The sequence below is a fragment of the Elephantulus edwardii genome, unplaced genomic scaffold, assembly GCF_000299155.1.
Source record: "Elephantulus edwardii isolate Elephantulus edwardi_28Jun2011 unplaced genomic scaffold, EleEdw1.0 scaffold00052, whole genome shotgun sequence".
Lineage (NCBI taxonomy): Eukaryota > Metazoa > Chordata > Mammalia > Macroscelidea > Macroscelididae > Elephantulus > Elephantulus edwardii.
Window position 1 is genome coordinate 2,681,290 of NW_006399802.1, and position 24,195 is coordinate 2,705,484.

The 24,195-nt window shown below is 48.8% G+C and overlaps 1 protein-coding gene across 1 annotated transcript in view; it reads right to left on the minus strand.

Annotated features, from left to right (window-relative positions):
• Nucleotides 1-11,084: 11,084 nt before the first annotated feature.
• Nucleotides 11,085-24,195, minus strand: part of SHB (Src homology 2 domain containing adaptor protein B) — a 146,948-nt gene continuing 133,837 nt past the window's right edge. The window contains 1 exon segment of the mRNA XM_006886865.1: nucleotides 11,085-11,268. Coding sequence (XP_006886927.1) covers nucleotides 11,085-11,268 — 184 coding nt within the window.

The following is a 24,195-nucleotide window of genomic DNA, read 5'->3' on the forward strand; positions in this document are numbered from 1 at the left end:
TAAGAGAGATCCACGCATATACTTGCTGCTTATACTTTTCAAAACCAAATATTTGCAGTGAATAGGTTGTTGATCATGCAAAGTTCTCACATGTGATCTCTGGCCTCATTTCTATTACCAAGCACATAATTTCTAACTACAAATCCGTCTTTGTTTCCAATTTTTGTATTCCAATTGCCAGTTATTATTAATACATCTTAATTGCATGTTTGATCAATTCAGACTACAGAAATTGGAAGAAATCATCAATTTCCCCATCTTTTATTTTAGTGGTTAAGCCATATGTTTGAGTAGTACCTGTACTAATGAATCTTTCTTGTGCATGTGGATATGACCCTAGCTCTGACTGTGTTGTACTTCTGGACAGATTTTGAAATGTACTACTTGACAATGCATGCAACTCCACTTCTCTTCCACTTGTCATTCCCAGCATAGAATATTATTGCCTAATTAAAAATGACCAGTACCAGTCCATTTCTCCCCGCTAATGCCTGTTGTTGTTGTTTGTGCCATTGAGTTGCCTGAGACTCATTTTCACACATTCCACTCCGTTTTATTATAACTTCTGGTTTTCCTAGATTCATAGAACTGTGGCTTTCTAGTAACAGAGTGGTGGTGGTTGTTGTTAAGTGCCGTCAAGTTGTAGGCAACTCATAGCGACCCTATGAACAAAAGACCTGAACACTGGTATAACTTTTTTCATTTCTCCAAGTTCATAGGGTTTCTGGAGGCAAGCCATTTCAGAAGTGGATGCCACTCCTCCTTCCAAGCTTGTTTTAATTGGGGAGCCCCACCAAACACTGTCCACCATAGGTAACCATTATCACATTTGACACATCAGTGTCACAGTGTTTAGCATCACAGCAACCACGAGTTACCTCTGTACAGCAATGCACAGACCAGGGCTATATGACCTAAAAGAATATTTGATCAAAAACAATTAAAAACAGGCCTGAGGGATACAGTTTAAAATCACCCACCTTTGGCTTGATAGCATAACTTTCTGTCCATTAGACCCAGAGAGCTCTCTCTATGCTGTTGTTGTTGTTAAGTAACAGGGTTAGTCTTTGGAAAAGGACATCACATTTGGAAAAGCAGAGGGTCAGTGAAGGAAAGGAAGACTTTCAATGTGATGGGTTGACTAGATGATACTAAGGCCATAAACGTAGCAACCATTGTAAGGACAGTGCAGGACTGGCAGCTGACTTGATGACACCTGACAACAATCACAGGGAACCTGTGAATTTAGTTACAATGGTGTTGATATTGTGTGCCATTGAATGAATCAGTACCATCCTCCAGTGGGTTTTCAGAGGCAGGAAATCACATGGGAAGAGATTGTTCATCTTTCTCCTGTGGAACAAGCAGTGGTGGATTTGAACTGCATACCTCTGGGTTGGCAGCACAATTTCTTACCACTAAGCTATCAGAGCTCCTTTTATTAGGGTAGTAGCCGTATTAAAATAGTAAGGTACATGGTTCACCACTAAATCAGAATTTCCTGGGGAGAGGTGGTTAATCGGTAGAGATTAACACAAAACCCAGGTTGTTCTATTCTAGATATATATATATATTTTTTATTCTAGATATATTTTATGAAAAACCACTGTAATTGACAACCTGACCCATATAGCAGGACTGAATTAAAATGTAGATTCTGTGTCACATTTTGATGGAACTGCAAATTCTTTGTTAGCGTCAAACAGGAATGAACTGGTTTGAAGCCCTGCCTAACTAAAGTTTCAAACACTGGGCCCTGCAGGGCTCTGGAACATGTGAGTAAACAAGGCTGCATTCCCAAGGAGAAGTGGGAGCAGTGGCACAAACCGAAAGATACAAAATTAGTAGGAGCAGGGGTGCGCCAGCTGCAATCAAGAAAGGCTGCCTGGAAGAGGTAATTCCTAATCTCATAAAATTTAACTGGGAGTTAAACAAGCTGACTCCAGAGAAAGCATGGGACAAAAAGGGTGTGTGAATTAGCAGACACCAACCTACCCGTTTCCCCTTAAGCTTCTTCCTGTCCCCCATCTTTGCTTTTCTCCCACTACACCTATTTACAAACCTTGTGCCCCCTGGCAGCTGCCAGGTTGTTGACGTCTGGGCAGTATTATGGGACACCTTGCTAGGTATCTGAGTGGCCTGTACTTGTGAAATACAAACATATTTTTATCTAGCAAGAGTTGAGTCAATACAGCGACAACAAACATTTGCACAATAGTCTGGATCTTCCCCGCAGTTGCCTGGCGGTGGTTCCCTCTGGTTTCACATCCTTCATGCAGTCAGAGAAGGCTGGTGACCCACTAGAGTTTTGCACAGAGCCAGCTCTCTGCATCACAGCCCAGTTCAGCAGTTGATACCTGACTTTCCTCCGGGAAAGGATGGACACCTGATGAGCAGCAGGGAGTGGGCAGTCTGGCTCCTTCCTCTGAGCTTCCCTTGTGGGCTTCTGTGGGGCGAGTTAAGGAACGCAAGCTAGGTGCAGCATGTAAGGTTAGAACACTTGCATTTGAATTCTAGACCCTCACTCCACCCCTCCCGCCCCGGTCATGGACTTGGGCAAAGCCCTCCTTTTCTCTGGGCCCCCAAGTCCATCTACAGAGTGAAGACCTTCCTGATGCTTAAGTCCCCAGCATGGCATCATGTGGCCTTTGTGGTGGGGCCATGGAGCTCAGGCACATGGTCACACGAGGTTTCAAATGTCCCCCCTTCCCTGTTGCTCCTGAGAGAAGATCCTGTGGTTCCCTCCAGATCCTGCTGCCTTCTGGCCTGTGGCCTCACTCCTGAATCCAGCTCCCGAATTTCCAATTCTTTAGTGCCTTTGGGTTGATTGCAACTCAGCAACCCCATGTGACAGCATAGACCCCCAAAAGGTTTCCTCAGCCTTGAGTAGAAAGCAGATTAGCAGGTCTTTCTCGCTTGGAGTTGCTGGGTAGACCTGAACTTTGAACCTTTGTGATAGCAGCTGAGTGCTTGACTGCTATGCACCAAGGTTCTCCTCAGCTTCTGCTACCAGTTACTTAACCTTCCAAAGCCTCAGTTTCAGGTCTCTGGGGAGAGGGCTATGCACGTCCAAGATGGAGCATACACAGAGGAAGCCCTCCTGAAATGACCTTGTATCCATGTTGCTTCCTGGAACAAATGTCACTTCCTGGAACAGATAGTTACCGAGTATCTCCTAAGTGTCAGGAATCTTCTTCAATCGCTGCTGTCTTCATTCTAGCTGTTCTCCTGGCTGAAAACAGTAAATAATGGACATGCTACATACATGCTCATTTATTAAACAATAAAGACATTGCTTAGGTTTAATATTTAAAGAGAAAAGGTAATAATAAATAGCATAATGTTGAAATAAACAGTACAGTCAATAGCTATTTAAATTTAAGTGCCACATATGCCTATTGTTTATATAATAACTGTTGAATGCTAGAATTAGTTTCAATAACAAAGATGGCCTGCTAGCCAATGCTGAGGCCAGGAGCGAGGGACCTCTGAGCACTGCCCCGATTTCAGTCCAACGAGGCGAAGGCTCCTGACTTACAGTAGATGCTGCATACGGGCAGACTCTGGGGGAAAATCTCTTCACCCTCTCCTCCTCCAGGAAGCTCTCCTGGGGTCTTGGAGCCTCTGGTTCTCTTACCTTTGACATCTGTGACTGATGGCCTCTATCTTTCCCATGCTGACTTTTATCTGAGGTCAGTGATTCTGAGGATGTTCATCAGATACTTGAGGTGTGTGACTTTGCGTCGCCCCTGTGAGGTCGGATCGCTCGTGCTATGCCACAGTGGAGGGAACAGGAGCGTGGGGTTTCACAGCTTGCCCAGGTCACACAGCTGAAGGGGGTGGAGACGAGAAGTGAGTGTGCCTGGCCTGCTCAGGGTACTACTACCCCTTGGTTGGCGGCCAGTTTCTTTGGTCTTCTGCCTCTGCCAGTCCAGAGGGCAGGGCTCCTTGTAAGCCTGTCTACGTGCCTTGGCTCCACCTCCAGTCCAGTACCTACCGCAGCTGCCCAGGGCAGAGGGAGCACTATGGGAGGTAAGAGGCTGGCAGGGAGTGGCAGCTTTAGGGACCAACTGGGGCTGTAATTAGCCTGGCACCGACATTCCAGAGGACAGTCTGGTGGCCCTGAAAAGGGACATCATGCTTGGAAAGGTGGAGGGTCAGTGAAAGAGAGGAGGGCCCTCAATGAGATGAATCGACACGGTGACTGCGGTGATGATGAGGATGGCACAAGATAGGACAGGGTTCAGATCTGTTGTTCACAAGGCCGTCACGAGACATACTCGACTCAACAGCAACCAACAACAATGCACAGTGGTTGAGGGATCAGGAACTGACAAGTGCACAGTCTGAATTCACCAGCTGCTTGTTGGACAAAGAAGTGGCAGTTGGCTTCTGTAAGGATTACAGCCTTGGGAACAGGCAGTTAGCTCTGTGCTGTCCTCAGTGGCCGGCATGAATCAGCTTGCTTTGGGATCCTGTGTTCCTATTGGGAGTCCTAACTTCCTGGAAAGTTCTTCCAACCAACCTGATGAACAATGACGACTGGTCACCACCTACAGGCCGGGCCCAGATCTCCTCTCATGGCATCCACTACCTGAACATATCTGTATCTAATCAAAGAAAACAGCTTACCTTAGTCAAAGTCTCAAAGTCCAAGTTGCTGAACATCCTCAGATGCACCCAAACTGCTTGTCCTTGGGGACAGTTCCAGGTTGGCAGCGAGTGGAGGATCAATGTTAGTCCTTCTGGAGGACAAGAAGCCTTGAAGATGCACCCAACCTTGGTCCCAGTAGTGCCACTGCCATTAGAAATTTCTCTTTTTAAAAAAACCTCAGAAATACAAAGATACTTCCTACAGCGCTGGGGAGAAAAAAATGAGTCAAATAAATTAATGTAGAAAACTAGTCAGCTTTGGGGGCCGGAATTGCATATTTTGAGATTTAATAATATAAAAATAAAGCACATGATCGTATATTCAGGGGAAAATTGAGTGTGTATAATAATAAAAACACAGCATGGGCCCAGCTGTGTTTAAAATAATGATATGTATGCATAGAAAAGACTGGGGAAATACTTTAGAATGTTAACAGTGCTTTTCTTCACATTTAGGGCAATTTTTATTTTGTTTCTTAGATTTTCTTATAGTACACAGTTGGTGAAGTAGAACCTATTAATATTATAATCAGAAAGTCAATGATTGCTGGGGAAAAAAAAATACAGTAAAATTATCTGCAGGGAGCCTCTCTAATCAGCCTGGCCTTCTGCTCAGATAAAAACTACTCCCAGCTCCTGCTCCTGCTTTCCTCTGCCTGGGAGGCCCTTCCTGCCTGCACTTGTGGCCTGGCCCAGGATGTCACTTCCCTGTCTTTTCCTCTGCTCCACCACTCCATACTGCTTGCCATTTGTCAGTTTCTAAGCCTGCCTTTTCCTTATCTGGGCCTCAGTTTCTTTTTCTGTTAATATGCGCTGTTGAATCAACTAGGACTTACAGCAACTCTCTATAAAGAACAGATTGAAAACCTTGCCTTTTTGGTAAAGGCCTCAGTCCTACCTCCCGGGGAAATGACTGCAATACCAGAGGTGGCCACATGAGGGCGCCAGAGCCACACGGTAACTTGCTGTCACTACGTGTCAGGTGCCTTTGAGCTCATCACAGTCATAGGACACTGCCAGTCCGGTGCCATCCTCACAGTCATCGCTGTTTGAGTCCACTGTTGCAGCCACTGTGCCAATCCATCTTGTAGAGGCTCCTTTAGATTGATTAAACTTCTCAGAAACCAGAGATAAACAGTGGTCACTGCAGGCCTAGGGCACGTCCTCTCAGGAGGGACCAGAAAAAGAGAATTGACTTACAAACTTTGTCAGAGAAAAACCACCCCTCAGTATTCTGGAGCTGTGCCGTGCAAAGCCTGCTCGTCTAGTCACTCTGAAGCATCAAGAGATGCATGGAGATTTGCAGTGTGGCCTGAGCAAACCCCAGTCCTCCCTGGACCCCACTCTCCAGCCTGACCTGCTGGGTCTCTGTGAGTGATGAATTAGGGCAGCTGGCATCTGGCGCCCACTGTTTCCTGTAAACTCAGTGGAGGAAGATGTTTCCCGTTAGCGTCCCCCTCCTGATCACCATTGCTTCTCAGCCTCACTGGTATTTGTTAAACCAAATTTAAATGGAGAAAAAACCTTCCTCAGAGCAGAAAGCAGGTGTCTGGAGGTGACCATGGAAACCTTTCCTCCCACCCCTTCAGGAAGTCCCTGGCCACATAGCACTGCCCCCGCCCTAAGCCTTCTGTCCAGCTTGGCCCAAGCACATTTTCAGCATTTCAGGCATTCCACAGGCAAGGGCAGGACACAGGCAGGCAGCTGCTGGGCCAAGCACCCCCCCCCCTCCAAGCTGCTCACAGGGGACTGGGGTCAGAGGTATGGATTCTGGTGGGGAGGAGAGAGGCAAGCCTGAGTCCTGAGGTGGGTGGGGAGGAAGGGGGCTGGGAGAGAGGAAGTGACTTCCTAGGGACCCGAGCAGGGCCTGAGCCTGGAATCCTGACATTAGTCCCTCTGCTTCCTCAGGTGCTCATCTGTGTGAGGGAGGGGCTTCAGGGCCCTCCTCAACTCTCAGGCTCTGCACCCAGACCTCTGCATGCCCTCATGATGATGGTATCTGGGCAAACTATCAGAGACTGTAGGTCAGTCAGAGCCCTCCAGAAAACAGGCGGCCAGTCCTCAGAGACCAAAGGCTGCCTCCCCTCTCCTCCGCACTCTGCTCTTTGCCTCCACAGGGTGAAGTCCTTGGAGACCTTGCCATCACCTCTGGGGCCACACTGGCCTGTTCCTTTACTCTGATTAGCCAACTTGTGACCCAGCCAACTAGTATCCCTTCAGGCTCCCTGGTGAACTCCTATTTATCCTCCAAAGCCCAGCTTCTCCCAAACGCTGCAGAGATCTCCCCCCTCCTGGAGGCTCCGCTCCACTATAAAATCCCACCCATTGCTGGAGAGTCAGAACAGACTCATAGCTAACCCTCCAGTGGGTCTCTGAGGCTGTAAATCACTCAGGAGGAGATTGCTCTTCTACTGCAGTGAGTAATTATGGTTTTATTTCCGATCAGACTGGAAACAGGATCCTGAGCACAGATCTGAGTCCCATTCACCTCTATCTCCACCAGGCCTAGAGACCAGCAGGCCTTCAACAACTGTTTAGCGAACAAATAATTTGTTTCCATTTTAATGAGCTCATTAGGGCCCAGGCTGCTTTGTAATTAGGAAGCAGGAAAGTTCCTTTTTTTCCCCCTGTAACAATCGACCTTTGGGGGATGATGTCAGACCCTCAGCCTTTGCAAAGCAGCAGGCAATGGCGGCTAGATTCCCGGGACACACCTTTAGGCTTTTAAGAAATAAAAAGCACACACCCAATGCCATGCATTTAAACAAGAAACTTGAATGTTAAATGCTTCACATTAAATATATTTCACTGTGTGATTTAGCACAGAGAGGCCTTTTTTGGAGGCAATTTATTTCTTTTCTTGAATTGGAACTTGACACACTTTGGGGCTCACAGCAGGCAGTGGTCTATCCACGTGGAACGGAGTTTGGAGAATGGAGAGGCTGAGGGCTGGTGCCTGTAAATGCCCGTACATCTGAGATGTGGACCATGCCAGCCTCTCTGGATGACTTGCTTATTTGGCCTTTATTGGTATATTGGTAACTGCTATGAAGAGGCAGATGTGGTGAGTAGCTGGCTTGTGCCTGGGTGAGGCAGGACCCTCTGTGGGCATGCAGGGCTTGTGCATGCACTGTGCCCAGGGACTGGGAGGCTGGTCGGCCTTTTGTCCCTTTGACATTGGTGCAGGGCTTGTGCATGCATGTCCCCTGGGGCTGGGAGGCTGGCCGACCTTGCTGGGCCCTGGTGTCACCTTGACCTGGGTGCAGGGCTTGTGCATGTACTGTCCCCTTGGGCTGGGGGGCTGACTGGCCTCGATGGGCTCTTGGTCTCAGCTACTTCTCAGACACAGGCAGACTGAATTTCAAGACCTTGAAAGAGAGAGCCTCCCAATCCTAGGAGACTGTGGAAACCTCCACTTCTGGACTGGAAGGCTCGGCTGGAAGCTGACTCGGGACTGCCCTCCACCAGACCCTGGTCACCAGAAGGGCAGCAGCCCTGGCAGGAAACGCGTAACTCTGCCCCATTAGCCCAGCTTTCCTCAAGACCTGGAGCCTTCCCACAGCTCTACTGTGCAAAGTCTGCTCTGTGAGCCTCTCTCTTTCTCCAGGAGGGGATGTTGCATTCACTGGATTCTCATCTGTGGCCTCCGATGCCCTGAAGCACATCGGTTCAAGAGGCAGGTGGGGCCCCTCTCCCTGACGAGGCTTCCTTTCTTTCCATGGATGCTGTCTTATTTGGGGAGCTGCCAAAAGGCCCTTGACTCCTTAGAGCTCAAGGACAGAGCTGCTGAAGTGGTTGGTACATTGTGGTCAATAATGGAGCCCACAAGGAGGGAAGGAGAAAAAACAGCCCTGTGGCTCTGGGCGATGGGGCCCGTTAGTGGCAGGAGGTTGTTTTCCAAGACAAAGTGCTGAGGGCGAGATATTGTGTGGAGAGAGCTTTTTCTTTTCCTCAAAGAAACCCAGCTCGTTTTTTCCTTCTCCATTAATTGGCAGCAGATGAGAAAAAAGGAAAAAAAGCAAGCCAAAACAAAAACCCAAACCAATGCCAGTAACCTGAATGTGAGTGTTTCTGAAAGGGAAAAGCCGTTTCAATTGTTAGCTGTCCAAGAAAACACGAATCCACGCTGACAGAGGAAACGGCCACAATTAGAGGAAGAAGAGGGAGAGGTTCATAAAATTAAGGGGAAAAAAATTCCTTCTAGCAGCTCTCATCCTGGAAGCTGGCTCCTCTGCCGGCACCAGGGCCAATAGGGCCCGAGTTGGCCTCCCGGACAACTGGGGGAGATGAAGGAAGGGGCAGAGGGTGGGGCCCTGGGCCAGAGGGCAAAGCAGCCTGGTGGTTTTCACTTAGACCACAGCCCAGGAGCCTCTCCTGAGAAATATGCATTGGAAATGGCCCTGAGGTGTCAGGGTGGGGGTCCCGTGTAGGAGGGATTCTGAACTTGCTTGTTGTTGGGGGAGGAACTGTGTGAATCCCCCCTCCTGACACCCCGGCCTCTAACAGGCCTTCCTCCTTGGCACCTCTATTTGGCACAAAGTGCCAACTCCCCACTCATTTTCACATTCACAGAAAAGGGAAAGTATGAGTCACTCTAGGTACTTCCGCCTGGAAGGATGTTTTAGAAAATGCAAAACAGGCAAAGGGTCAAGACTGGCTTCTTTGGGACCCGATGCAGGACAGAGCCAGAGTGGCAGCCACCTCAGCCCAAGCAGGCCGGGTGGTGACTGCTGGACTCACTCGATGGCCCAGCATAAGCACCAGAGGCAGGAAGTGCTGAAATCAGTAGTTACCAAGCGGTGTGTGATGTCAGCCCCGCCCATCCCAACCTGACAGGTGACCTGGGCAAGTCCTCGTCCCTCCACTTGAACCATCTCGGTCCACACCTGTTGGCATTCTGACCTTGTCCCATGCACTGTTTCCACATGCACTCTGGACTCCCACTTCCCCAACTGTCCAGTCCATTTGGATGAGCTGGGCAGAAGACAGGATGTGGTGGACCTGGCAAAGTCTGGGTCCCTTTTGTGTCAGCCAGTGCATGGAAGCCATACCTCTCCTGCTGCAGGGCAGGATGCTATTTCTTCCATCTCCATTTAACTGTAGTGTGACAGGTGGGTGGGTCAGGAAGGGGACCTGAATGGCAGGCAACTTTACAACCTTACTAGGATCTGCCTGAGTGTGTGGGAACCCTCTCCGTTCCTTGGGGAATGGGGTTGGAGTGCATGCATGTGTTTTTTATCTGTGTGGAAGCAGTGTGGGTGACCACTGGGGTCCACGTCCCGAGACCAGGATTATCAGGATTCTGCTTGTCTTCAGGAGCAGGGTGAAAGTGAAGCCACGGAAAGCCAAGAGGGATCCCGTGGAGCCAGCTCTGCTGCCTGTGGACAGGGTGACCACGCCACTTCCCCTCTCCCCAGATGCCTCCTGGGTGGAGCTGACTGGACACGTGGAAGGTCCTTTGTAGACAGCTGGGTGTAAGGGGTTTGTTAACAGAGGTGGGGGTGGGGAAGGCTGGCTATCCCGTTTAACACAGCCTGTGACTGTGTCTGCTGGTGAAGTCTGACCCCAGGGGCCTGACTGCCCATGTGCAGGTCCATTCTCAGGCAGATCAGCCCTCTGGGAAAACTGGTGTCGCCTTCTGGTGCTCCCACCATCTGGCCTCCCCCAGGCCTGACCTGCTCTGGAACCCGGAACCCCAGGAGGGCCCTTACTGGGGACAGTGCCCTCTCACCATCACATAGGCCAGAGAAGGTTTCCTGTTTTGACACCGCCCACCACCCAGTGACCCTCTGTTGTGTATGTTTATATAAAAAAAAAAGGGCTAAGTATATATTAAATGACTATTTTATTTACACACCCTATTCATAAATAATTGAATCTTCTTTTTGACTGCACAACGATTCATTGAAGATCTACTGATTACACTGACTACGAGTAGATTTAGGGTTTATTCACAGCGGCGTGACCGAGTGCTCACACTCACGCACGTGCTCACTCACACCGGAGGGACGGGGCTCGGCCTGGGACGCAGAGCGGGCTCCTGGGTGCTGGCACCGGCAGCTGGCTCCAGGCCGGTGGGAAACTCTGCCCCGTACACAGGTGTGACAGCTGGAGAACAAAGAGACGCAACCCAGGGAGCTCCCTGCCCGCCCTGCCCTCAGAGCTGCTCTGCCTTTGTTCTCCCTGGAAAGCATCTCTTTGGATTTGCAAATATTTTAATTCACAGAAACTTAAGGAGGGGTGGGGTGGGAGCTGGGGTGGCATGTCCGCTGTCCTTCTGTCTTGATCCTGGCCTCGGCCAGCCCCCACAGGTGGCAACAGCATTCTAGAGACATGCAGTGGTGCGCTAGTACCATACACATGACGCAGCCGACGTGCCGGCCACGGTGGGGAGGCCGCAGGAGCTCCGTCACAGCAGGTGGGTGGTCTGCTCACAGGGTCCGCACAGCCACGGGGTAGAGCAGGGACAGGTGCTCGGCCCCTTTGATGGGCAGTTTCCGGGTGGTGTAGTAGTGGATGACTTCTGGGACACTGTCAAACGGGGGGCTGTTCTGTCCCAGAATGTACTTCTCTTTGGTTTTGGCCAGTTTCATGTGCATAAAACCCTGGTTGCTCCTGTGGACAAAATACAGAGGTTATCAGGAAGGGACAGGACAAAGGTGCCTTGCTGCTGGAGATGGAGGGTGGTGGTGCAGCAAGGGGCAGGGGATCGCCATCTCGGCCACCCAGTGAGGCCCTGAACAAGGCTGTGTCATGTGTACACACTCTCACTCCCCCTAGAGAGGGCCCCTCCAGCCCTGGGGCCGGGCCAAGGTTCTGCCCCTGTGCCAAGGTCTGGGAACAGGAGATGCCCATGTGCACCAAGGGCTCTGTGCAGATCAGCACCCAGCACGTGATCCGGCCTCTGGGGGTGGGCCTTCTGACATGGGAGAGCCTTTCAGGCTAACAAAAACCCAATCTCTTCCTACTTCTGGTGCTTAAGCATTGCCTGGCAGGCAAAAAACATGTATATGTCCTCAACACAGTGATTGTGGACTGAGCAGGGTCATTAGCCCCAGTCTGCAGATGAGGAAACAAATACTAAGGATGCTGGGACAGCTGTCCCCAAAAACCTGATGCTCCCCTCCAAGTATATCCGGGGACAGTCATCTCATCCAGGGACTATTGTCCTCAGTCTCTCTTATAACCAGTGTGGCCACGTGACTAGTTCTGACCAATGAGACGTGGACAGAATGTGTGTGCTTCCCAGCTCTGCTCCATGCAGACTCTGCCCTCTGAGCTTCCTCCAGCCGCTCCTCGGCCAGGAAGTCTGTGCCGGGGGGGGGGGGGGCCCTTCCATCCTGACCACAAAGGACACACCTCCATCACCACTCGCCTTCTGAACCGTAACCACTTGTCCATCTTCCCAGTTCTACCGAGACCTGTGCAGGGCTGGAAAGAGACTACCCAGAACATCTGTGGAAGGATGGATGGTGGGCCTGTGGCCCTTGCAGACCACCTGGCACCCAGATAATGGGGGACACATGAGATCTCTCACCCTCCATCAACCTGCTTCAGCCTGAGCTGTCTGTTCCTGACCACTCAGCTCCAATCCTGGCCTTTATGGTCCTATCACATCCTCTCCACGCTCACTGATGGGTTTAGGCTTTAAAGACAATGGAAGAGGACTACATCATTACATATCTGCTAAACTACAGAAAGTCCTGGCCCAGCCACACTGACACACAAGCATCAAAACTCTTGCTTTGCAGCTTGGTGTTTAATACCATCTTGACATATGTCATATTAAGGTGAAAAATCAGCAGAGATTTTCTTTTTTCTTACTATTGTTCCAAAATGTTGAATAATGAGATAGTTAATAAATGAGGAAGGGGTATACAGCTATTGTGATGGTTTTGCAGTCACACTTTGACTGCTTCAGTTTCTACAGTGCAGGCGAGTCTATGAGTGTCGGTCACTTAGAACGCTGGGCATTCAGAGCCCCTACTACCTTCTCCAGGTCTGTCCCTGAGCTTCCCGGAGGTCCAAGGCCACTTCTGGCCTCCGCCTCTACCCAGAGTGAGGCTGAGAGCAATGTCGGGATACACTAGGGCTGTAGCCTTTCAGGGCCTCAGGGCCTCTCACACCTCAGCTGCTTCTCTGGGGCCCTGGAAGCTGGAAATCATGGCTTCTCTTCTGGCCTGGGTTCCCCTTTCCCCGCAGTGTCCTCTCTATTAATGCATTAATTTGGACTCCAGGACCATTTTCAAATGGGCAGAACAAATGCTTAATGAAGTGCAGACACTGTGCAATACATCTGCTCATAATAATGTATTTAGAGACGTCACCCTTGGCTTAAAGGAAATCGTTCGGAGAGCAATTATGTTTCAAGAGAGAATAATTCCTGTAAAGAATTGAAATTTAAATCAAGATTTTTTTTTATTAAGGCTGGCCATGCTCTAATTACAGAGCCTGTGGCAAGTTTTGCTCCTCAGTGAAGGGTCATTTCACTGGAGAATTGCCTCAACGCTTCTGAGAAGCAGGAGGGGAGTTTGCTTAGCCGGCAGAAAATGGGTGTGTGCATTAAATGAGAAACTCAAAATCCCCATGAGTGAAGATGCACCCCTGGAGTGGGGGTAGTTTGTTTCAGCTCAGAAAGGACTCAGGACTTAGAGGACGCAATGACAACCTCTTGAGTGTTGGTGCAGTTGCTGTTGCCATGAGCCAGCGTCAAGCGACTCATAGTGACCCTATGCATACATAATAGCTCTGAACCCTGCACTATTCTGAACCAATCTGTCTCTGACACACCTACACTCATTACCCTAGTTATTGTGTCAATTCATCTCATCTGGGGTCTTCCTCTCCTGAGCTGTCTTTCAACCCTTCTAAGCATGATATCCCTCTAGAAAGACTGACCCCTCCTGGCGACATGACTAAAGTATGTGAGGCAGAGTCTTAAAATCCTAGCCTCTAAGGAGCAGCTGATTTCATACTCTCTAGGACAGACTTAGTAGTTTTCTTGGTAGTCCATGGTATGTTCAAAACTCTTCTTAAGCACCATAACTCAAAGACATCAATTCTTCTGTCATCTTTGGTTATTGTCTAGCTCTCCGATGCATAGCAAACAACTGCGAAGACCATGACCTGGATAAGGCACATCTTAGTCTCTACACTGATATCCTTGCTCTCCAGCTCTCTGGAGAGGTAATGCAATTCTTTTTTTGAATTCCTGACTGCTGGTGCCAATAGTGTTGACTGTGGAACCCAGAAAGCTCAAACTGTTAGCAACCTCAATCCCTTCTCCATCTATCACAATGTTGCCAAATGGCCCAGTGGTGAGGAATCTTTGTTTTCTTGATGTTGATCTTCAATCCATATTGCAAACTACAATCCTTGAGCCTCTGCAGAGCTTTGCTTTTTAAACATGTAGATAAAGTAGATTAAAAGAAGGCCTTTCCTCTGACTTGCCTCCTCAACCTGCTGTCTAACAGCCACGCTTGGACTGTGAGCACCATCTGTGGACACCAGGGAAACAGCAGGAAGAGTTAACATCTCTGTCCTCAGAGGCCCCTTGTACCCTTTGTGCCCAGAGAAGGCACGTCTGGGAGAGAGGACTTGGTGCCAGGGTGGCTCTGGTGCTCCTTAGAGGCAACGGTGATGAAAACATCATCTTTCTTAACTCTGGGCACATGGTAAGGAGGGGCCAGTTCTTAGAAAAAGCCATTATGCTGGGAAAGGTGGAGGGCCAGAGAAAGAAAGGAAGACATGCAACCACATGGACTGACACTGACTGTGACAATGGACTTGGGTGTGGCGGAGACCATGAAGATGGTGCAGACAGGGCAAAGTTTCAATCTGTTGCTCACAGGCTCGCTGTGATCTGATAGCATCTAACAACTTGACACACAAAAAATGTCTGGCAGAAAACCACAGCAGATGACTCCTAGCACACACAGGGATGCCGTAGCTGCTCTGCACACAAATTTGGCACTGGGAGCACATGCGGGCGGCCTCCTCTAGCCCCCTTGGGGTACCAAGGAGGAATCCAAGGCCAGGGAGGGATACCCCAGCCTGGTCACACAGCAGGGTTCTTGCTTCCATGGCCAGGTAGGTGGGCTCCCGGTGTAGGTCCTTCCTGCCCCTCTGTGAGGCAGCCTGTGCTGCCCGCATCAGTTCCATCATGGCTTCTGGGGAGGTGGTGGTCCCCTGGGGAGCTCCGACAGGATGCCGCCGACAGCATGTTAGCTCATCTCCTTTGATGGGACATCTTGTGAGAGCAAAGTCACAATTAGGGGTGTCTCTGGTGGGTGACCTGTCTAATGAGTCTTGTTTGGCTGGCAGAGGCGGGGTGCAGGGTCTGTCACGGTGCTCTGATCGCTTATTATCATCACAAAAAGCACCTCCTCATCACCAAGATTATCCAGCGTGCCTGGAGAGCGGGTGTGTGTGTGGGGGGGCCTAATAACAGCCCCGCCTTGCCTCTTAATCTGGGCTTTAATAAAATATCACCCTGCCTGCAGCTGCCGGCCGGGGGGCCAGGAGCAGGGTGCAGGCTTCACCTCTCCTTTTTAAGACCTAATTGCTTGATGCATATTTCATGATGAATTCAGGGTAATAGTTATGTTAAATCGCTTCTTTTCATGATGAAATGACTTAAAAATACTTGCATATAATATTTATGCGGGAGGAGGCATGGAAAAGGCCCTCTGGGACTCGTGGGTAGGACCCTGTTAGAAGATGCTGCACACGGAGGTGATTTCCGGCTCACGTCAGCTAACAGGTGCCTGGGGAGCTGCTCTCACGAGAGAGGCCCTCTCAGAACTTAGTCCCTCGGCTCAGAGGAATCCATGCTCCCCACAGTCAGTTCAGAATTAAGGACACACAGCAGGCCCCACGGTGTGCCGGGTAGTGAGGAGAGCAGCACCACCTGTTAACCTCATTCGATCTGCACTGCCAAGTGGTATAAGTACCAGTGTGTACAAACGGGGAAACCGAGGCTCGGAGAAGTGTGGGTCTTGTCCCATGGGATGAGATCGGTCAGGATTTGAACCAGTCTTGGAGAGGGGCATCATGCTTGGACAGGTAAGCAAAAGAAGGGAAGCCCTTCAATGAACTTGACTGACAAGGTGACTGACAGGGTGACTACAGCAACCGGCTCAAGTGTGTCAGAAATGAGGACGACAGGATAGGGTGAGGCCACTATGAGTCATACTTTACTGGATGGCACCTAACAACCACCACCACCACCACTATAACAACAACAACAACAACCACCTGTGCTTTCTTCTTAACCTGGCATTCAGGCCCTGACACTACTCCAGCGTGGGCCCCACCTTGGCTTGCTCAACCACCCTGTCTGACTCAGGTGTGCAGTGTGCCCTGACGTCCAGAGCCCCTGGCATTGGGAGCCTACTCCTTGTGACAGTATCTCCAGCAGGCTCAGTCCATTCCCCACAGGCCTCAGCACACGCTTGGCTCAGCGGGCTCTGTCTCTGAGCAGACATGCGAAGGCTCTTTTTGTCCCCTGTTCATGAAACACCCCTATTATACCCATGTATTCCTCAGAGAACTCTCTACTCTCTCTCACTCCACTAAAAATGCTCATTCCTTGCTCTGAGAGCTTTGAGCCACCAGACTCAGTGGTCTCCTGGAATTCACCGCCTCCTCTGCAATCACCTCTCTCTCACCATCACTGTCCACTCATACAGCAGTTGTCTAGGTTGAGTCTGCCCTGAGCCAGGCAAATGAGGCCCCATGCATGGGACAGCAGGCCTCCAGGGTGAACCAGGGTCCCTCTGTCCTTAGAATGATTGCTTTGTTAGGGGGCACTGGTCCATGGAAAAGGCCAGTGAGATGGGCAGAAGCATTCAGAGGACAGAGATGGGGGTGGGGGTGTGTGGGGGGCAAACCAGGAAGGAAGGGACCAAGGCACATACATATCTCCCAATCAGAAGAAAGCCTTGCTTGTGGGAGGCCAAGGGAAGAGTGGCCAAAGCCTTTCTTTCTTTGGAATGCAAAAAGAAATAATTTTCAAAGTGCCCAAGCCTAAATAATCCAAGTTCTCTCCAGAACCTATGTCCTGGAGGGGTGATGGGTAAGCCCTGTGTTCCCAACTACCGGTGTGTGTCCATGCTACCTGGGACCCTATGGTGCAGCCCCACCATCATTCCAAGACACGAGACTCAGCCGTCAGAATGGGAGACAGAGTTAAGGGCTCAGTGACTTTCCTGGGGTAACCCCGCCACTGAGGACAGGGAGAGACTGAATACAAAAGGCTCGCTGCAGCCCAGAGTCCATGTCTCACTCCATTCCTGCCTGCACACAGTGAAGAGAAGGAGGGGTGTGATGGCACCCTGTGAGGACTGAATCTGCAGAGGAGAGAAGGCTCTGGGGTCTCTGGGAGAAATGCAGAGGTCAAGTGCAGGAAAGCCCACACCTGGCTTTAACTGTCCTCCAGCTGTGTGACATGCCACAGCATCACTTTTAAGCAAATTATTTCAGCTGCTCCCACTTTGTGGTCTGATTCCTCAGCCAGGACCAAAGCAGACCCCACATGCACGGGTCCAGGCCTGGTTCTGTGCAGCCAGATAGATCTTAATGGCTCCTCCAGCCCAAGAATAAAGCAACCTGTAGCTTCACACACAAGCTGGGAATGGCTGGCAATCTAGGAGAAGCCCACTGAACAGATAAGAAAACTGAGGACCAGAGGAAGAAGAGACTTGCCAGGCTAGCTGCAAACACAAGGTGGCATTCCCTGGAGATCCTCTCGGTATGAAGGGGGCAGGGGGTCACAGGGCCACACCCCAACATCTGTAACCCACTCTGCATCCTCGGACAAGTTAGCCACATATACCAGGTTACTGCAAACAAACGTCTAAATGTAAACACTGTTAAGTCAAATTACTTGACTTACAACCAAATAATGAGACTTTCAATAAATTCTTGACAGCAATTAGCTTTTCCCAGGCACCTGGGCATTTCTCAAGCTCCAAGGTGAAGGCTTTCAGTAAATCAGAACAGAAAACCACCTCCAGGGAGGAGGGCTGGCAGATTCTCATACGTCTGCAAGGAAGAGAGGAGGCTTGTCTGGTACTAGGCAGAACAGCAGCGAGGTCAGGACAGAACCACTTTGGGCACTTTTCTCAGGAGGACATGAACAAACTGTCAAATGTAAGGTTTCTAATGATCAAGGTTAAGAGTGCTGGGAGTGAGTGTCCCATCACTGGAGGTATGTAAGCAAAAGGCTGGGTGACTTTTACAGCAACCTCTCTCCTTGCTCTAGTGTTCCCGTCAGTCCCTTGGGTTCAGCCAGCCAATTGGACTTGAGGAGGAGATGGGGTAAAATCTGAAATGCTGCCGGAGCTTCTCAGAGGGGGAAAAGATCTAGGGGTTTTTATCTTTGGTCGACAATATTTCCAGGAACACCGAGTTCCATATGCATCTGGGACAAATGGGGCTGGTGATGGTGGAGAGATGAAATGAAAGCCTGGACAGAAGCTGGATTTCTGGGTTTGAAATCTGACCCAATTTATGTCTTGGTTGGGTAAATCCCGTCTCATGGAGAAGACTTCAGTGTCTCCATCCATAAGGGGAGTTTGACCTGGTAGCTGAGTGGTATGGAGTTGCACTGCCAACCCAAAGGCATTCAGTTTGAATCCACCAGCTGTTCTGCAGGAGTAAGATGGCCAATCTCTTCCAGTTATTATTTACTGTCTTTGAAAGTCCCAAGGAATATCAGCTATGAATTGGTCCCAATTTGACAGTATACAACACCCCCACCAGTGCTGAAGTTCTCAAGTCAACAATGGACACTTCAAGGTGTTGGAGCTACCTCAGCACCAGCCAGGGGAAAGATGGTGCGGGAGGATGGCTGTCACATGGCTGAGTATGGTGTGATGGGTTGCTCTTATATGACCCTTCTAGCCATGATCTCCTAACTCCTACCAAAAGACTGGGTGGAACGATGCAAATAGAGTATGTGTCCACCAAGGAGACTGGTCAGCTGGCTGCAAATGCAAAACAGGTGCCTGGCACCCTTGGGAAGATGGGACATGTAGGTGAATGGAATTTCAATGAGAGGACTGTTAGGTTTAAAATGAGACAATCCTAGAAGCAGATGGGGTGGGGGTGGGGACGCTACCACTAAGAAGAGGTAGCCATCCTCTGGATTAGAGTTCGAGTTAGCTCCTGGAGCCCCTGTGCAAGTCTCGGCGGTGCTTAGGTGCCACTGTAATGAGAGAGAGGGTTCACCCTTATCAAACACTGGTCACAGGCAGCCTGGGACAGTTATTACGGGCCTGCCGTGTACATCATTCTGCTGCTGGTATTTCTGGGAAAGACAATATATTCTGAGTGAGACAAGAATCCAACCTAAGTGGTCCCCTGTGTTCATTCTGGAGACCGGACACAGAGGTCTCACAGGACAGAGGTGTGCAACGATCAGGGGCTGGAATAAGGCTCTGTCCCTTAGCCACAGAACGCTTCTCTGGCAGTACGGTAGACTCTGTGGTACAAAGATAGCAGTGATGAGGTAAAGGGATGATGAGGATGGGACAAGGACAGGGAGGGAGGTGGCCATCCCTCACTTCCTGCCTCTCCTCTCTTCAGGATCCTTATGGCCATGTCACCCTGGCCATCACCAAAACGGACACCCACCTATACCAGTCTTGCCAGTCAATCATCACCCTTTGGAGCTCCTGGTCGAACTGTTTTATTTAAGCAAGAAAAGTAAAGAAAGAAAATCTAGAGAGGCTTTAGGACTACAAGTTAAAACACATCTGCCTGCTCACTGCCTGCATCTAACCTAAGGGTGATTGTTTTCCCCTTCTGGAATTTCAAAGGTGCACGGTCTACTGCAAGCCACTCAGACACCCTGGCGAAGGGCCTTATAGAAACTATCTGAATGACAGTGTTTCCCTGGGGGAAACTCCACTGACCTTTTGTACATCAGCCTCAGTTTTTTAATCTGTGAAATGGAGAGTAGTTTCCAATGTGTCCCCCAAAGTCCTGTGATATGTAAAAAGAGCTCTGAATGCCAATGAGGGACTAAGTTCCAGCCCTGGTTCTTGCCTCACCTGTACAATGATGGCCAGGACAAGCTGATGCCCCAAGGTCCTGTCCATCTCTGAGCCTTTACCGAAACTCTGGCATACAAGAGATGTTCATACCACCTGCTGGGCAGTCAATGGCTAATTACTGAAACTCTGTAAGCAAACCAATAAAAAACATCAAAAATAAGAGGGGGCAGGCTCAATGGGAGATTCTCCAACTGTGTTCTGGAGCCCAGTGTCACAGCCCCTGGAAATGTGATATGCCTAGACCTCTTGGGCATCTTTGGAGTCAGAATCTGCTTCTAACACATTCTACAAGGGATTATAGGATTTAGTGTCTGGTTTTTGTTGCTTACCCCTAATGCTGGAGAACTCACTCCCTACCAAGTGAACCCCTTGCAATGTCAAGGCAGCTCTGTGGAAGTTCTTCCACATTCAGAGCTGAAGTTTCACTTGCCACAGTTTACTGATGGCAGACCCAGCTCTGAGTTCTTATTCTCTTCCCATTTCCCTCGTCTTGGGAAGGTCAGAGGCAGGAAGACAAAAGCAGTGACCAAGAACAGAATCTCTCATCCTTCCTCATCCTGGAGACCCCAACTGCTCCCACCACTGGCAATCATCATTTCATATAGAGATAGCTGCCCTTGACAGCGTCTCTCAAGGGTCTGTCCAACTCTTCATCCAGCAAGACCCTAGGGCAGGACTTCCATGAATGTGAACACAATTGAATCTCTGCTGCACTCCTGCTCTGCCTCTTTTTTCCATCCTCCTCCCAAATTTCAAGTTCAAGAAAAACTCAGATTCATGGCTGTCTAGTTGGTTTTGACTCACAGTGACACTCCACTGGGCTTCCAAGGGTGAAATACGTAATCTCAACACAATCCAAATTATTGAGGAGCAACAATGTTAGTTTGAGGACTAAGGTGTACCTGGTTCAGTCTTTTCAATTATTTGCTATACTGCTGAGAGCGTGACAGTGAATAAGGATGACATAAAAAGAACTGATGCCTTTGAACTGTGGTGTTGGAGAAGAACAGTGAATATCCCAAGGACTCCCAAAAGAAGGTGCATCTAGAGTGCTCCCTAGAGGCAAGAATGGCAACGTTTCAGCTCACACACTTTGGGCATGTTGCTAGCAGAGGTGGAGAGATAGCAAAAGAGAGGAAGATCATCGATCAGATGGATTGACACAGTGACTGCACTTGTGTGTGTTAGAGATTGTGAGAAGGGCACAGGATAGGACAGGGTTCAGAACTGTAGTTCTTGTGGTTACTATGAGTTGTACTCAACTCGAAGTCACTCAACAACAACAACAAACCCTAACAGGAGACTGTTCATCTCCCACTGAGTTGCTGACAGATTCAAGCTGCAGCCTTGTGGACAAGCCACCAGAGTTCTTAAAGGACAGGGTCTTATTGACATGCATGTGTCAGCAGACACAGGCACGTAAGGCCCATTTCTTGAGCAAAATCAAAAGCGGCACCAGTTCAATGACATGAAGAACCCAAACCCCACTGGCACTGGCCCCTCTCAAGAGGGCTGGCAATGCAGCTTTGAAAGGTCACCGTCAGCCCTGAATCTTGCATTGGCCATTCATTCTCCTTCCTCTTGACAACCTCTTTCCACAGGGTGGAGAATTTTTTTCAAAATTAAATCTCCGGCTCTTTGCTCCCTAATGAAAATGATTTCTGCCCTGATACACAACAAAGGTTTCATTTTATTTTTTGGCTAGGATCTGACCACATTAATTATAGTTTTTTTTCAGCATGACTGCAAGTAATTGAGTTCCCAAAAGTAAGTTATGATCGGCACTGAGTGCTTTTGAAAAACATGACTCCTGCAAAGAGTCAAGCCATCAACCTGAGCTTCTCCAGAGGTATCCTATTTTTTTTTTTTTTTGGTTCAGGTTGGAACAACTCTGGACAGGAAAAAGCATTTTCCTGTCCTGAAGCTCTGAACTAAAAAAGAGATGACGCTAATCTTCAGAGACTTGAATCTCAAACTGAGGTGTGTGAGGAGCCCACCGACTCCCGTTTGCTGCCTGGGTGGTTTACCAACTCGTGTGTCAGAACTCATACACTTTCCCAAGCTTTTAATCAGTGTTATTGGCAAAATTCTACCTTCAAATCAATTTCTAACACCAGGTACTAGAGACTGCAGAAGTGCGCCTGTCACTACATTTCTTCCTGGCAGGCTGTGCTCAGCTCAGTGGGAAACACACCAGCAGTGTTAGGTGGAAGTTAGGTTATGCTTGTGGTGGGGTGACGATGTGGAAGCAGAGCTGCAGGTTAGACTCTCCCATCAGCTCTGAGCCCCTTCCTGCTGAGGCTAAAGCAGGGATGCTAAGGGGAGCCAGAAAAAGCAATCAGGGTGTGTCGGGCCTCACAAATGCCCCAGCTCATGTAGGCTTCTTAACAATCCTGTTGGTTATGCTATGCTCTCAGTTATACTATCAGTATCCCCATTGTATAGGTGCAGAAACTGAGGTCACTCAGAGATATTAGCTCCAGCTAGCTCATTCATCTCTTTGAGCCATGACCTGGCAACTATTTCTCTTAAGTGTTGTTGTCTGCTGTCAAGTCAGAACCAACTCAGCTGACCCTCCACTGGGTTTTCAGAAGCAGTTAACTGCACAGGAGGAGAATGCCCATCATTCTCCCTCAGAGCGGTAGGTGGGTTTGAACTAAGTGCTTTTGGGGTTGCAGCACAGTTTCTGACCACTAGGTCACCAGAACTCCCTCCATTTAGAGATGGAATTACCTGAGGCCAGAACCCAGTCTCTTAACATCAGAGCCACAATCATCCTACTCTGCCTTAAACCACCCCCCCCCCAGATTATTTGTAGAAAATTTAGAAAACATAAATATGCAAAAAGGCAAAAAAAAAATCACCTGTCATTTCACCACCCACCGATAGCTGTGAATCACAATTTGGCATGGTGCCTTCTGGTGTTTTTCTACACACATACATATGTATGTAAAATATAGTTACAGAAATGGGCTAAAATTTGTAAGTAGATACTACTACACTCCAGCCTCATTTTGAATGTTCCGTTTGATTACCTTTCTCCTGAATATAATCCCCAAATGTTTCCTGAGCAGCTACTATGTGTCCTCTGCTGAGCAGAAAGGACACGCCCACTCCCCCCAAGAAATTCCTAGGCACACATGATACACAGAAACCAAAATCCACTCCTCTAGAGTCAGGTCCAACTCACAGCAACTTCCCCGGAGGTTTTCAAGGCTATAAACACCTATAGGAGATGCCCAACTGTTTTCTGCGGTGCAGCTGGAGGATTCAAACCACCGGTGTTTTGGCTAGCAGTGCAGGATATATATAACACCTTATAACACTAGAAGTCCCTAAGGTATATATGTTGTTAGGTGTCATCAAGTCAACTGTGACTCACAGTGACCTTAACCTTGAACACCCTTGGCATCTCAACCTAGGTATCTGAACTACCCTGCACCATTCTCATAATCTAATATGCCTGAGCCCATTGTGACTTCATGGTAGGCATCAAATAATTTCAGACTATTGCACTGAAATCCAAGGTCAGCCCTGTTAGCTGTTGAAGGACAAATGTAGAAAGCATGGTTGCTGAGTTTATGCACCTGGTGTATCCCTAGATGTTAAAAAGGATATAAAACACCTCAACCATTCTGTATTTTGCTGAAGTTTCTCAGGTTTTGTCATCTTAAAATCTTAACCTTCAGGACTGTGCCCTTGACCATCCATAGGTTTGGAAGGTGATATGTCTACATTCTTATTGCATCTGCTGTAAATGTAATCAGGTACGTAGCAGAGCCAACAGGGGACAACGTTACACAAATGTCTAAATCAACCACCCTAGGGCCCCAGGACCATAGTCTCTGAGACATAAAAGTCCACAAAGAGTGTTCTATATGCTTTGCTGAGAAGCAATTAAAGTCTTTAAAGCTTCAGAGCAGCCGTCTAAGGTGCAATTCTTGATATCTTCCTGATTAAAACAAAGAGGCTGGAAGAAAAGCAAAGGCGTATAATAACCATTAATATAAAAAACCTTTAAGGGCCCATGAGAACCTTAACTTCCTGGCCCTAAGACCAGAAGTACTAGATGGTGCCCAACTCCTACTGCTGACAGGGACCACAGTAGGTAGAAAAATGTGGAACAAAACTAAAACAAAACAGAAAAGAAACCCCACCAGAAACACAACACCCACTCCAAAATAGATCAGGCTTACCCGTACAACTCCTGAGATTTATGACCCTTTATCATCTTTTGAGCCTGGAGTAAAACTCAGACTTGAGGCTTAACTTTGCAATTGTTGTTGTTGTTGATTGCCATGGAGTCCATAGCGACCCTATTAACAAAAGACCTGAAGCCTTTCTATCTGTAACTATCTTCGTTTCTAAAAATTCATAGTTTCCAGAGGCATGTTGTTTAGGAAATGGATACCACTCCCGCTACTAAACATGTTTTAATCTGGGAGCTCCATCAAACACTGGGTAACCATTAAGGCATTCGGCA